Raw genomic sequence first — 16,325 nt, 5'->3', positions numbered from 1 at the left:
ATAACGGCTGTATCAGTTTATATTGGTTCTATCATGAACCAGAGTTTGTCTGTGTGTGTATCTGTATGTCTGTGCATTCGCGCATCCATGTATATGTATGTGCAGAGGTTGTCACTTGGTGTGGTCGGGAATCCGTGGTGAAAACCGCGTCGCCGCCCCCCGGAAGAAGATCGGCAGTTAACCAGGCACATGGAGCGTCCACCGGCCCCCTCGGCCCGCACAAGACCAGGGCAGGGAGCCACAGAGCCGGACCGCCCAGAGCCCACCCCGAGGGGGCAGGACAGCACCACGGGCACAGACTAGCCCACCACACGCCGAGGTAGGCACTGAGGCCCCAGGTCCCCACATCCGGGGCACACCCAGGCCCCCAGGGCAGCCCAGCCCACCACCAGGGACAGCAGAGCCTCCCCCAGACTGCATCCCAGGAGGCAGGCCGGAGCCCGCCACAGCTATCCCCGACGCCTACCCCGGAGCCAACCACACGACTTCCCCCCCAGAGGGGAGCAGGAAGAGGCTCACGTAGGGATCCCAGCCGGGGGTCCCCAAGGAACAGGAGACAGCAGGGTCCCGGATCCGCCCCGGGCAAGACCCCCCGCACAGGTATGGGTCAGAGGCCGAAAGATCTGCCACGGCGGACCCCACGCCCACCCGGCATAGGGACCCACCGTCCACCCAGGGCAGGGCGCTCAAAGTCAGCCACCGCCGGGCGACCAGCTCGCCGCCCACCATCACCCTTCCCAGGAGTCATGGCAAGCCACGGCCAGGTCCCCCGGGGCTCCCCCCGACAGACTAACAGCCGACCCAACTACCTACCGCAGCCGCCAGCGCCCCGGAGCCCCACAGCCGCCCCCAAGCCCAAACCGCCGGTCCCAGCCCAGCCAGGAGGCAGGCGGGGCACAGGTACCCGGGTACCTGCGAGAAACGTGCGCGGATATTATGGAATCGGTCTCGCGCGTCCGTGTCGTTGTCCGCGTCGTCGTCCACGTCCGCAGATTTTAGCCGTTATATCCGCGATAACTGGAAAGGCGTTTGAGATTAAATTTTTTTATTTTTTTTATGGGTCACATACCCCCTGTAGATGATCCCTATTGATTTTGAGCTGTCTACCATTATTATTAATTAGTTAATTAATTAATTAATTAGTTAATTAATTAATTAGTTAATTAATTAATTAATTAATTAATGATATGTAAACCATATTTTCGCCTGTATCTTCCAAAGTATTGCAGGTATTGGCTTCAAATGTTGCATGGGCATCACATACACCTGAGAATTATCCCGATCTTTGTAGCTTTATTATTAATTACCAAATTAATTTATTATGCTAAAAACAAATTTTCGGCTTTATCTTCCAGACTGATGGAGATATTGCCTTCAAATTTTGTACAATGATTCATGTAACAACTATCTACAAGTACAATCATTATTAATTTGGCTATGATTGGTAATAGTTAATTAGGGATAAATAGGTTTGAGAAGAATGAGAAGGTTTTTTGGGGTTAGAGAAGGAGGATTGAATTTTAGTCTAATAGACAGATTGTTTGGCTACAGAGATTGAGGCAGTGAATATGGAAAGAAGAGAATGATAGGAAAGCAGGTTGCCAGGGTGTTTTGATTTCCTCCATGTCCTTTCTGCTGCTCGTATTGTGGGTCTCTTAGCACGCACTAAGTCAGACAACCACAGGGCTGGGGAGGACTTACAAACCCTCTGTGAAGTAAGAGGACAGAGAGAGTCAAGAGAGGAGGACAGAGTAGAGAGGAAAGTGTCTGTGGCAGAGTTGAAATGCATGAGGGAATAGTTGAAGGAAGGGCTGAAAGAACAGTTGAGGACAGAGAGACGGGAGAGAGATCGAATTTTTACGAAGGAGAAGTGCAGTATCTGATGAGATGAGGTCATCCGATTGGGAGAGATTAGGATATAAAAAAGTGATCAGAGACATGTGGAGTGAAGTTGAAGGTGGAGCAGTTTCTTGTGAAAATGAGTTCAAGGTGGTTACCAGCTTTATGAGTAGGTGGCGAAGGAGTGAGTGTGAGAGAAAGAGAGGAAAGTAAAACAAGTAAATCGGATGACATCCCTGTAGAGCTGAACAATTTTAGGAAAAGATGAAATTGCGATTTTTCTGGCAGATATTGCGATTTCGATTCGATTTACAATTTGAACCATGTAGTGGCTTCTGTGGAACTTCAACTTGCGCAAGTTTTTCTTTGTTTACTCGGTATGCGTTGGGCCGACTTGTTCCCTCTTTTGCTGTGGCGGGCTACATATTTTAGTCCAGCCATGGCACAAGCGTTCACAAGTCTACTTCGGGACATTTGGAGTTATTTACAGATTTCGAAAGTGTGATTTCTAAGCTTTCCAACAATATCAAACGCATGTCCATCTGATAATTTCTGAAGAAGATGTGGCCATTTGAATGTAGGCACTGCTCAAACTGCTTTAGGGAGAAATTCAGCCTGAAAGATCTTGACCAACTTGAGGAGCCAGGCCAATAGCTGCTCATTTGCATCACATTAACATGGTCACAACCCCCCACCCAGTCTAGCTGTCAGTGACATCTGGTCTATTAGCCCACAGGACAGATACAGTGTAGCAGTTTGAAAACAAAGGAATGAATGTAGTTCATGTCAATGTAGTGTTATTTGCCTTAAGTACTTCAGTGGACTGATAAGAATCAGAATTTACTTTCTTGATCCCCAGAGGGAAATTCTTCTGTTACAAAAAGCACTTGAATAAAAATGAGAAACAAGAAAGGTGAAAGATAGATACATACTTCAAATATCAAATAAAATATATCCAAGTGTGTGAAGGAGAGTTCAATATTTTCCAGACCATGGACTATATTATCATCTTCAATACCAGTTCCTCCCCCACAATGTGGCTGTACCCACTCTGTCCATCACAGTTGATATGCGGGCTAAATGGTGACATCACTCTTCTGCTTACTCTTCTGTGCTACCTTTTTGGTAAAGATACGTCTGCCTGTCCATGGTCAGTCCAGGTGGGGCCAGGACAGGAAGACTGTCAACAGGGGGCAGAACTCCTGGGTTGCGCAGTCGCTGAAACTCGATGGGCTCTGCGTCACTGTGAGTTTGAGCAAGCACCACACCTGGTCTGTTGGCATCAAAGCTGTGACAGAATAGAAGCACACAACAGGATATTTAAAACACGGCTCACTGTTCACATGGAACACTATTATGTCCATTCGTGATTTTTTTATTCATAAAATACAGAATTTTGAATATAAATACCTAAATTGCTGATAACTCTTGATCTGTTGGAGCTTTCGAAAGTAGGGACTCAGATGTGTCTGCCAGTCGGCCTTTACTATCACTCTGCCATCTGCCGTTCCAACAAGCTGCGGAATATTGAGGCGACTTTCAGGAGAGCTGTGTTCCACTACCTGTTGACAGCAAGAACCACAATGAAAATAATTATTTTACTTTTCCAAAAAAATCACATTTACACAGTAGTATTTAATACAGTAGTATTGCTTTAATTATGTATCACACCTTTATGTGCATGAATCGCACACGTGTAATTAACACGTTCATCACACATTGTGTTAATCACGTCTGTTAATCACACATTGTGTTAATCACGTCTGTTAATCACGTGTGATTCATGCATGCAAAGGTGTGGCATTCACACATCATTCAATTCAATGTTAGGTTTCGAACACGGGAGTTTCGTCTCAAAGCATATGAATTATCAAACTGAACCTGCGGGTGTACAAAATCTCAAAGAGGGCCGTGACATGCTCCTCTTACGACTTATAATACGCTCATCTGACTGAACAAAAGTTTTGATGTGCGCATCATTCTCATTGTAAAAATACAGTACCAAGCTAGCGAGCTAAGCAAGCATAGCTAATAACAATGTAGCCAAACGGCGTTATGAAACGCACAGTGGATTATTAAAAGACAGCGTCCCTATGTGCGTCTGTATGTGACCTTGAATGAACACCAACCTAACATAGATTAACAACGTTAATGAAAACTCACCTCATAAGAAACTGAAAGGTATTCTGGCAGACTTCAGTGCCTCCGATCAGATAAGAGGTCCGGGCGTGCTTCCTTTTCGTCGCAGTTTTACGTCTGTTCGCCTCCAAATGTCCAATTAGAAAGGAGATAGAGCGGTGCTGGCGTCACGTCATCATCTCAGACAACTACCGTGTGTCCTGCTCTCTTTCAGCCGCTGAATAATCCATCTGTTTGTTGTTTTTGTGATGCTGAAGTCTGCTAACACGTTAGCATAAAGATCGCTAGCTTAAATGCTAACAGTCCACACACAAGATATGTCTCTGTACTTTCTCTGTCCTTTGATGATGACTGCTTTGATGATAATACCGCTTTAATTTCGCACACACACTGAACACATAAGCTGGAAAGTTCCAGGCCTATCTCTCCCCCTCCCTTCCCTCGCTCTCTCTGAGTGAGAGCGTGCATATTAATTAGCCATGTGTATTCTCCGTGATCGTCATCTGATTGGCTGAAAAAACAACAAAAGCTCTGGAATGTGAGATCGCCCCACCCAAACTAGGAGCGATTCACAGCGATAAAACAACCTTAATTCAAACACAAAGTTTATGGTTTTAAGACCCACAATACTGTGATTTGAAGCATGTAGTGGCTTCTTCAAAACTTCAACTTGTGTAATTTTGAAAAAAACGGAAATCCCGAATTTTGAAAAAAAATGTTTTTCAAACATTCAAATCAAATTTATCTCACCCTTTTGTACAAAACAGGCAGAGGAGCAGTGGGCAGCACTTCTATCTTGTACCTTGCTCAGGGAAAACCCAGCCCTTGAACCTTGATCTGTACTAGCCTTGTAACCTCCCCGGTTACAAGCCCAATTCCCTTCCACTAGGCCAAGCTTCCACTAGGCCAAGCTTTAAGTGATATGCTCGTACATGTAAATGCAGTATTGGGCTGAATGTTGTGATATTAGTATTTGTTACTGTCGTTATTGTTGATCGGATTATGAATGACCGACGGCGATGCAGATGCTCACATAAAGAGCTGTAAAGTTTGGACACAGATACTTGTATGTGGCTCAAAGTACCGTCAGTTCAATCAGTACAGAGGAAGACTTGCCCTAAACAAAGTCCACTTATTTGGAGCAGCAGGAGCCTCGGGCCAACAATGGTAACATCAGCTTAAAATAGCAAAAGATGGGTGTGTTACATCATGCTTTAGCATCACAATGGCTGTTTTTATGAAGACTCAGTGAGTCACTTTTTCACAGAGCAACACACCCAACAGTAGAAGCTTTTACATTTCTACATTCCTCACACTGTGTCACATCATACCTTCTAAAGCTGGTGGACAGGTTTTTCCAAATCTCATTGTCTTAGAGTTTGGGAAGACAAACTGAGGCAAATCATTTTGTCTTCCCAACTCTGTAATGTGTTCCTGTCACTTACGGCTAGGGCTCAAACTAGGGCTGGAAATCTACTTGAAGACAACGATTACAATTCATGAATAAACGATAAACATTAATACATCTTATTGCATTAATTTATATACTAGGGCTGCTAACAATTATTTTCTCCAGAAACTCTCAAACCTCAAAACCTCTTTTCTTTTGTCCACAATCCAAAGTTAATCACATTTTAATCATGTCTTTGTTGCATGAAGAAAAAATAGCGAAAATAAAAACATAAAGAAATCACATTGCAGCCAGAATCAACATTTGTGGAGATGGCTGCAAATTAAAATATGAGCTGATTAGTGTGACAATGCTGTGAAACTACCACTGAGCAGATGATCAAGAATAAGGCCACATGCAGCCTCAAACCACCAGGGGCCTCATGTACGAAGGTTGCGTACGCACAAAAACGTGGCGTACGTCCTTTTCCACGCTCACGTTCAGATGTATGAAACATGAAATGACCGTAGAAATGTGCGGTGCCCACGCCAACTTCATGGCTGGCGTACGCCCGTTTCTCCAGCTATTGTTCCTTTGGCGACACTTAGTGGTGATGCTGGGAAACTGTTAATAATGTGAAAACATGTAGTCATCAGAGTGATGTGCACATCAGAGACACATTTATGAACAATCTGACGTGAGCGAGTATTTAGGGAACGCGAGGATTTACTTGCAAACAAGGATAATTGGCTCATAAGCCGATGCGGTCAGGAGTGTGCCAGTCAACCCTGAGCCGAGCCATGCCAGCTGTGTGGGATGGAATCATCCGAATGTCATCCAGTTACATCACACTCCCATACAATGCTGTTGAACAGGCCAACATTAAAACGCAATTTTCAGCGAGAGCCGATTTCCCTAATGTAATCGGAGCTATTGACTGCACACACATCGCTATAAAAGCGCCGTCACAGAATGTGTTTACGTTAATAGGAAACATTTTCATTCCATCAATGTTCAAATCATATGTGATGCGCAAATTGAACAGGCTGGAGGCTGGAACAGTGCGCAGTGGGTGGCTTCTGGGTGAGTAAATAGTTTATTATTTTAATTGTCCCGTATGATGAAAACCAGCGGCATGCACATTTGGGCATGTGCGCATTCACATATCATGTTTTTGGTTTACTTTGCTTTTTTCTGCTGGTGAAATTAGAGCTACAGAGCTTTCTAACAAGCCCCTGATTGTGTCGCTGTGTTCAGTATTCATGTCAGTAAAAGCGGGCGTGAAGTTGCAAATGTCAGCCGTGGCACATATCTGCATTCTTTAATTGTGAGAAATAATAAAAAAAAAAATTAAACATGAGTCAAAGTTTTTAATGTCCTGCCATCTTTACGCACGAGCGATGTGTATTGTGTGTGTGTATTGTGTGTGTGTATTGTGTGTGTGTATTGTGTGTGTGTGTGTGTGTGTGTGTGTGTGTGTGTGTGTGTGTGCGTGCGCGCGCTGCTCTGATCCCACAGACTCACACACACTCCCACTCACGTCTTTTTTGTCATATTTATACCTGTTGACAGGGTGTCAAACAAAATCTCCCTGCGCGTTTTCATTCACTTTTTTCATTCACTCTTAAATCTCTTGCTCAGACTGTGTGAAATTCCTTTACTTTTCTTTGATCAGTGCGTTATTTGATCAAAGAGGTGAATCGCAGGGCCTATTTAAATTGATTTGCATATGTAAAAGGGGCGTGGACAGGGAGGAGTTTGGCACCTCTGCATGTGCACTCAATTCCACGTTGATTTGGGATGTACTAAGGAAACGTGCTTGGATCCATGCGTACATCTGAATTTATTTGTGCGTACAACAGTTTCTGGGTTTTGGCGTACACCAAGATTTAGTAGGAAATCCACACAAGTCTTTGTACCCCAGGTCTTAACAGGGTCATTATCAGCATTGACTGCTGGGTTAGAAAAAGGCATTTTCTGACTGCAAACTGATGTTTGTAGACTGCTCTCTAAGAGAGTGTCTATAAAGTAAATTCAAAGTCACAAAATCACACGTTTGAACTTGTAGAGGCATTGGTGCATAAACAACTACTATGTGCTGTGATGTACTGTACAAACTTCAGTTTTCATTCAGGAGAGGCAGATTCTCTACTGGAGTTTGTGTTCTGGGACATGGACAGTCGTCCATTTCAACATAGAAGTTGAGCTGCGTGTGTTTTGTTTGCACTCATATCACACGTCCCTCCTTCTGGAGTGATAATGTTAATAATATGTCAAGTAAAGCCTACCGGCTTATAATACACTGGGGGAAACCCTGTATGTTGTAATGTATGCATGTTTGAGGTTAAAGAAAATAATGTCTGTAAATGCAACCTGAATTCAGAATATGTAGCCCAGCTGACAAAAACCTGAAACATAATTGGACTTAAAGTATAACTGATTTCCTCCCCCCCACACACTCTCTCTCTCTCCAGATACAAGCCCTTCTTCCCATTCCAAGTGCAGCCACCACTGGGTTCGTCTTGTGATTTGGACCTGTCGGTGCAGGAGAGCAGGCTGGTGGAGGGCCAACTCAAAGTCACACTCATTGAATGTAGCAGGTGAAACATTTACAATCCTTTTAATGCAAGGGTTTTGGAATGTGTGACAAACTGAGGATGTTGTGACTGGACCGCATAGTTTTGTTATTGTCATGTCATTCCATATCTCAAGACTTCACCCACCCCCAGCACAGACTGTTCACACTTCTGCCCTGTGGCAGGAGGCACTGTAGTGTGACATGCAGGACGTCCAGACTCAGGAACAGTTACCACCCAACAGCCATCAGACTGTTGAATGACACTAATAGACTCTAGGTTGGGGTTAAAAAAGATTTATGTATTTGCATGATCATGTATCGATTCATAAAGTCCTTCGATGAATCGTTTAATATATACCATTTCCTGTTTGTGCTGCGCAAATATCGCAAGACTATAAAATCTATTGCAAATCTTTGGCAGTACTTCTTGAGGAAGACGGAGACTTCTGGTCATGCTGACACCGATATCACTTCTGCTATGGTACAGAAATGGTATGGAAGAAGAAGCAGCAACGTGTAGTCGCAAACTGTCTCCAGAGCTTACAACGAACAACAAACGGATGGATTATTTAGCGGCCAAAAGAGAGTGGCAGGACATGAGAATAACTGGACATCTTGAGGTGTACAGACGCAGCAGTTACTTCTGAGATGATGACATGACGCCTGCGATGAAAAGAAAGCACCCCGACAGACAAACAGACACTTTATTGATCCCCATGGGGAAATTCACATTCCAGCAGCTTTTGGCATGCAAGTATAAAAATAGACAAGTATCAAACAAGAAACAGATAAATAGTAAGAAGCGGAAACTAAAACATGAAATATTGCACCGTTATTACAACCTGCCGATTGTTTGGGTGTGGGGGGACAGATCCACAGTCACTGTTAAAAAGCCTAATATCTGTGGGAACAAAGGATTTCCTGAACCTTTCATTCCTATAGTGCTGTGAGATGAGCCTCTCACTGTGGCTGCTTCTATGTGGAGGAGGTGTATGTTATTGTGTTGTTGTTCATTATGGCATGTAGCTTCCTCCTCATCTGCTGCTCCACCACATTTCTGAGAGGGACCAGCCCCCTGCCGAGCACAAACTGGCCACCAAAAACTCTACATTGCATTGCTAAGTTGACTACATCATGGCATCAGGATACTCCTTACAACCCAGACAATAAAATAAATATAGTTCTGCAATAGGGATCGACCGATATGGATTTTTCAGGGCCGATACCGATTATTATTAACCAAGCGAAACGATATTTATTTGCAGTAAAAATTAACATTTTGGTGTCAAAGTTAGAGAAACACACCTGGGATTAAAATGAATACAGTATACTGTTTGTTTACACTGACTAAATGGCCTTAACTTTTTGTAAAATAACATGATTAACATGATGATGAACACATAATTAACATAATCACATAATCATTAATGTATTTGCAGGTATTACACACTGGCCTTCCTGGGGTTGGCTGTGTGAAATACTGCCATACTGTACTTTTCACTCGCTTCTTGGATCCATCCATCTGTAATGAGGATTTATAAAAAGAGAGACAAAAAGAAAGAGTGAGAATTAAAAAAGAAAATATATATTCATTTATTAGAGCAAAACTGTCTATTAAACTTCCACTGCACTACATAATATTATTATGAGATGAATTATTCCCACAAAGTTTTGATAACCGTAAGGGTCTCCTATTATTATTGTGCGTCTGGCCCCAGCTCTAAATCGGTCGCGGCAATTATAATGTAGCAGTACATCGTGTTGAAGTAGTTTAATCTCCAGAGCCAAAGCGCAGGTTTTCCTCCCTTATACTAGAGGGTGAGGTTGTGGTATTTTTTAAAACTTCATCCTAGAGTTGCATGCTTTGAAACTTAGACTCTCACTGCCTTACCTTTCTGCGGGCTCACCGGAGCAGTCCTCCGCTTCTCCTCCGTGTCTGTGGCGCTGCATGTAGAGGCTTCAGTGTGGATTGATTGGCTGTCACTGACTCACTTGCGCCAAGTAGCCAATCAGTGAGGGTTGTGGGCGGGACATTGTTACACAACCAAGAGAGTGGTGACTTCAGGCAGAGACGGTGCATCAGATCCAAAGGAGCGCGTTTTAAAATACATTAATTAAATATATCGGTTATCGGTGAAAAAAATTAACGCAAAAATGCCGAATATCGGCCGATATTATCGGCCAGACCGATAATTGGTCGATCCCTATTCTGCAACACATGATTATTATTGACAAATTTTCTCAATTAGTCGTTTGGTCTATAACATGTCAGAAATTGATGCAAAATGTTGCTTGGTGTTTCTCAAAACTTTAAATTATGATGTTCTTAAAGGTATACTTATACCAATTTGCACCTGACTTTCTATTGCTAGAATAGCAGTTATGTTTTAAAAAAAAAAAATGTGCTTCCCTCCCTCAGTTTTTCACTCGGTTGTATGAAAAATCTGTTTTCCCTCTTTGAATGTTACCCATCACTGAGTCAAATGACACGTTTTCGCGTCAGTGATGGGGAACGTCGGTTCAAGGCTTGAAACTACAACACTAGTTCTGCACTTTTTAGACTCACCCATAGGGGGACGAGACTTCATTCCTAGAATGGTCAAGACTTAATTCCCAGAATGTAAACACGGTGTCCGCCATCTTTGCTAACAGTTACGACCAGCTCTGGCTCCCTTTCATTTGGCCTTGTAAACTGAGAAGACGATATCATTTTCAAACTGACTGCGAGGGAAAATACCTCCTTTTTCGGCTCTGGCTACAAGGCACCCACGTTGGCTCCAGGCACCGGTGCAGTGGGGCTCTTGCCTGGCCGCACACAACGCCTGTTGCCTGCTGGCATGGTGGATGAAGGAAAGGGGATAAACAGCCGCCTGAGGATAAAGTAAATATTTTGTTTTGTATTTTTATATTTATTTTTACCACCATATTTGTCCATGTTTATATGTAACCCAGCTGAGCTAACATTAGCATCTCTATAGTTCATTTAGTACCATTTATGTTACTTTAAGATACAGATACTGAAAGGCAGGTCTTAACTGGCACAGTTGGTATATCTTAATAAATTAAATATAGATATCCATAAGAGACTGAGAGAGTACTGGAGTACTGGTATGAGCTTACCTTGGTCTGCAGTTTGTGGTTCAAGGAGGGGTCGTACCTATGTTCCCTGGTTAAGACCGGAGGAACGGGGAACCCCGCTTTACCTTAACGGGTCCAGCTCTAACCTGGTCTACTCTCGGTGCATGGCGAAGCGCAGGTGGCACAGTGCGCGAACGTCACCAAAACCTCACAGGCAGGTTACCCTAACCCTAACCCTTCCAGGTCCAGGCACATTTAAATGCATTAAATAATCACAACAATCACTATTTAATGTAACTATCTGAATCAGCACATAGATTTATATCTATATCGATTGTGCCGTCGCCTCTGATGTCAGATCAAAGGCTGTTGGCGTAATGGAAACTCAGCCTGACTGAATGAACACAGATGAAACCAGGGACGGACTGGGGCTAAAAAGCCGTTGTGATGATCCGCTTTATTTATTTATTTACTTATTGACAAAAAAGTCACGCATCCATTGAGATTAGACTTATGTGTAATATTGAGAGAAACGGCAGAGCGCCCCCTGGCAGCTGTCAGTGAGCTGCAGGTGAGTCAGGAGGAGAGCGCAGCACTTTTTTTTTTTTTTACGGCAACATCCATAGTCCATAGTTTTTTTTGTTTGATACAACAGGTAATGATGGAGCTGTCCAAAATACCGACGCAGGATTATTATAATAATAATAATAATAAAAGGTCCTATGGACCCGGGGAACAAGGACGTCATATATGCCTCGATCCCAGTTATCAGCTCATCGCAGAATGTCAGCTGTACTTTCTGTTCAGTGGCTTCAAATTTCATTCTGCGCTTCCGTTGAGTCTGCTCTTTCTCCATGTGGACAACTCTTGACTCGCGCAAAATCCTCATTTAAATAGGGCGGTCTTAACCACTTCTGCGCCTGTAGTCAATTGCAGCCGCAATCTTAGTAGTTCACCCGCAAAACGTAATCCAGTAACAGGCGCAGTCTTTCAGCTTGCGCACGCAATTTAGCGCTCTCTATTTGGAATCTTAGTAAATCAGACCCAGTGTTTTTATTAGCCTTTACGTTCCTTATCATGCATTACCATAACTGAAAAATCTTTTTCAGCTCCCACTATAGGAATACATACATACGGACACTGCACTAGTATAACATAAAATTAGAAGTCAGGTTTATACTTCTACACAATTGTGCTGCATGAATTATTGTGGTCTTATGGAGTCAAGTTACATATATTGACCACAGATGATCTCAGTTTAGTGAAGAGTTTGTTAATGAGCTTGTGTTCAATTGTAATTTGTATTTGTTTATTCAAAGTAAATAACTTGCAATGCAACAGTGGTTAGAATCTTTCACAACTTTTTCTCATGGTTTTATTACAGGATTATTCCTCACCTCTCAGCACAAGCTCTTCAGAGGCATAGACAATGACCAAAACCCTGAGCCTGGATTCAATTAGCAGTACAGACACTTTATTGATTGACAGCATGGATTTGAAGAGCAGCAGCAGTACAGACACTTTGTTTAATGACAGCATGGATTCAAGCAGCAGCAGTACAGACACTTTAGGCCTGATTTACTAAAACTTTGCACAAAAATGCATGCAAACTGGATTTCACACGCAAATTTGCATTGATGCTGATCTACTAACAGGGCGCAACGAGGATTGCGCTTCTCAGACGGGCAAAATAGCTCTCGCAATCCATTTAGTGGTCATGACTTAATGCATATGCAAAGTGTTTGGCGTTTACACACAATTTTGTGTGAGCTGGGAGGAGAAAATGTAAATATGTTATTTTAGCATGGGCAAAGTGATTTACGAATTCTGAAACTGATTGCGGTGCTTATTTTTGCGTCTATAATTAGCACGTTTGAAAGGCAGGTCTTAACTGGCACAGCCGTGGGTACAACTGGCTGCGGTTACGCACATACTTCTGCACCCTGCTGAAGCATAATCCTCTGAGAAATCCATTAAGAACAATACTTTTTGTAAATCAAGCAATTAGCTTTTCCATGTTCAACTACGCATTCACAGATGACATTCATTTCTTTGTTGGTATATCTGAATAAATTAAATATAGATATCCATAGAAGAAATGTGTGTTTGTACTGGTATGGGCTTACCTTGGTCTGCTGTTTGTGGAAAGGGTCGTACCTACGTTCCCCGTTTTCATAGGACCCTTTTTAAAAAAAAATAAAAGGGTCATATGTTCCCTGTTTTCACTTAATGACTCCAGCTCCAACCTGGTCTCATCTTGGTGCACGGCGAAGCTCAGGTGGCGCAGTGGTAGTTTGGCTGCACAGTGCATCACCAAAACCTCACAGGCAGGTTTCCACAGTTCCAGGCACATGTAAATGCAATAAATAATCACGACAATCATGATTTAAGGTAGCTATGTGAATCAACACATAGATTTATATCTATATTAGGGCTGTCAAAAGATTACAATTTTTAATCAGATTAATCACAGGGTAGCTGTGGATTAATCACGATTAATTACCATTCGTAAATATGCCAGAAAAATAAAAATGTTCTCTTTATATTGTTGTAGGAACGGAGAGATAAATAACGTATGTGAAAGTATAAATGTAAAGAACAATAAATACTGTAAATAACTTGTAAAAGCCTATACAAACTTAATAAAAAATAAACATTAAATTGTAAAGAACCCACATTATAAGACAATATAAATGTATAGAAAAAATTAAATACTGTAAATAACTTAATTTTTTTTATTATACATTGCACTGTAAATAACTCACATTATAAACAAAATATAAAGTATAGAAGTTAAATAGTTTTCTTGGGGGAACTAAACCCACAGCAGGAAATTCCTCATCAGCACTTTGAAGCACTGCTTCTACTAGTTAGCGTTAGCGTTAGCGTCAGCTAGCATTCTGACGCTAATGTTAGCTGCTGTCTGTGTCCCCGTTAATTAGACAGTGACTGTTAATGTTATGGTTATATTATTATCTGCGCCAGCAGTGCCACTTACAACTGTGTCATTTTTTCTTTTTTCTTCCTCCTCTCTTTTTTCTTCCTCTTCTAACTTCCTGATTGATAACTCCTCTTCATTTTCCTTCAGCTTCAAACAGGTTAACGCGAGGAGACGTGGGGCCCCTTTAGGGGGGTTTCCGACTGAGATGTGCTGCTGGTCACTGATGCATTAAGGTCTGAGTGTCGGAAGCCCCCCTATCAGCTCGGGGCCCCAAAGTTGCCTGCCTTGCCCGTTCATAAACTGCACGTCTACTAGTAGCGCGATGAAAGTGAGAAACTCCGTTAATGCGTTAAAAAAATTAACGCGTTAATTCCACAAATCAATCATCCTGCGTTAACGCGTTAATTTTGACAGCCCTAATCTATATCGATTGTCCCGTCGCATCTGATGCCAGATCAAAGGCTGGCACGCGTAATGAGCTGTACTTGCTGTTCAGTGGCTTCAAATTTCATTTTGCGCTTCTGTTGAGTCTGCACTTTCTCTTTCTCCATGTTGACAACCCTTGACTAACGCAAAATCCTCATTTAAATAGGGCGGTCTTAACCACTTCTGCGGAAGCAATCTAAGTAGGCCAGCCGCAAAACGCAAACCAGCAGCAGGCGAAACGTTTAAGCTTGCGCACGCAATATAGCGCCTTCTATTAGGAATCTTAGTAAATCAGGCCCTTAGTTTACACACACGATCAGGGGTGGTTATATACGCTTGTTACCTGCTGTTTACTGCACGGTTTTGGGTTGTTATATACGCTCGTTACCCAGCGTTTGCACCTCAATCGGCATCAGATTTATATTTAACAGTACTCACTAGAAAAATAAAGCAATACTTAGCTGTGAATATCACCAGAAGCAGTTGTTCTTCTCTGCCAGTGTTTACTAAATTACATTTTATTGCCTGAACAACAAAGCACCGTATCAACCAATCTGAATTCTGATGGTCAGCTCTGATGCAACACCAGCTAGTAAAGTTAGCATATACTTGTTCCCTGTATGCCTTGTTTATTCTCGTGCCTGTGATGTGGTGCGGGGCTCCGCAGAATTTGCAAGTTAATTGTGCTCGAACAGACTCTCTTTTTCGTTTCTTCGCTTCTTCTATCTGCTTCGGTTTAGTTGTCTCTCTCGTGGCGTTCTCTTTGTTTACATGCTGTGTACCGTAAAGCGGAATGTATGTGCGTTCATGAGACGCGTCCTGGTAAAGAAGCTGAAGAAACAGCCAAAGTATAAAAAAATGTTTTGAAAATGATGGATGGATCTCCAGTCCATGAAACAGTCAAATTATTATAATAAGTTTCTGTTAAGGTACAAATGTTGCCCTGTATTACTTTAAGAAGATGAGAACTCAGAGATGTCGTTAATAGTTAACTACAAATTTTGTAATCAGGATTGTGATATTGGTATTGGATGCAAAAAGTGGAATCAAGCCTACCTTTTTGTTTTTGTGCATTGGTGCGAGTGTGTCGGTACACCTGTGTGTGCATGCTGCTTGTTATCAGTGACTGGTCACAAACCAGCTCGATGTTCTGTGCTTGTTTTCTCTCTCCTGCGGTGATGTCTAAAGGTATTATCCCCACTATTAGATATGTTGTTTTTAACAATTGTATAATGATTATACAGTATATTTATTTCTCAATCACTTTATGTGAACACAGTATTTGTCCAGTTAAGTATTGAATTCAGGTGTTTCAATCAGTCTTTGGACTCTTGACCACTTATGAAGGACAATCACAACACTTCAGCATACCAAGACATTTTGGACAATGCTATGCTTCCAACTTTGTGTCAACAGTTTGAGGAAGGTCCTTTTCTATTCCAACATGACTGTGTCCCAGTGCATAAAGCAAGGACTCCATATTAAAATACTTTATGTGGCAGGTGATATTGGCAAAAAACTACCACATGTAAATCGGACACTATTTGAAGAAGATGGGGTAATTTGAATGTAGCATCTCCTCAAACTGCTTTTGGGAGAATTTTAGCCTAAAAAATGTACACCTTTTGGGAGCCAAGAGACAGAATCATCACATTTGCATAGTTGCTAAATCATTAGCATCACAGTCAATACTTCATACACAAAGCTGTGTCGTTCACACATGATTCAAGCACATCAGCACGTTTGTGTCGGCCCTGAAGCTAGTGAATAACAATGCAGCTACATAACGTTCTGAAACACACAGTGGATTATTAAAAGTAAAAACGTGTTTTAATCCCTGTATGTGACTGGAGTTGTCTATATCGCGAAACATATCATTTTCGTATTATTGCCCAGCCCTAATTTGAATATCAAAGAAATGGAATTTGAATGGG

The 16,325-nt window shown here is 42.2% G+C and overlaps 1 protein-coding gene across 1 annotated transcript in view; it reads left to right on the top strand.

The window, feature by feature from the left end:
* pdzd8 (PDZ domain containing 8) overlaps nt 1-16,325 on the top strand; it is a gene marked incomplete at its 5' end in the record, with an annotated part of 56,719 nt that overhangs the window by 14,866 nt on the left and 25,528 nt on the right. The window contains one exon of the mRNA XM_083897217.1: nt 7,843-7,968. Within this exon, the coding sequence (XP_083753343.1) occupies nt 7,843-7,968 (126 nt within the window). The remainder of the gene's footprint in view (nt 1-7,842; nt 7,969-16,325) is intronic.

The sequence above is a fragment of the Microchirus variegatus genome, assembly GCF_963457635.1.
Source record: "Microchirus variegatus genome assembly, chromosome: 11".
Classification (NCBI taxonomy): Eukaryota; Metazoa; Chordata; class Actinopteri; order Pleuronectiformes; family Soleidae; genus Microchirus; species Microchirus variegatus.
This window is presented reverse-complemented; position numbering and strand designations above follow the sequence as displayed.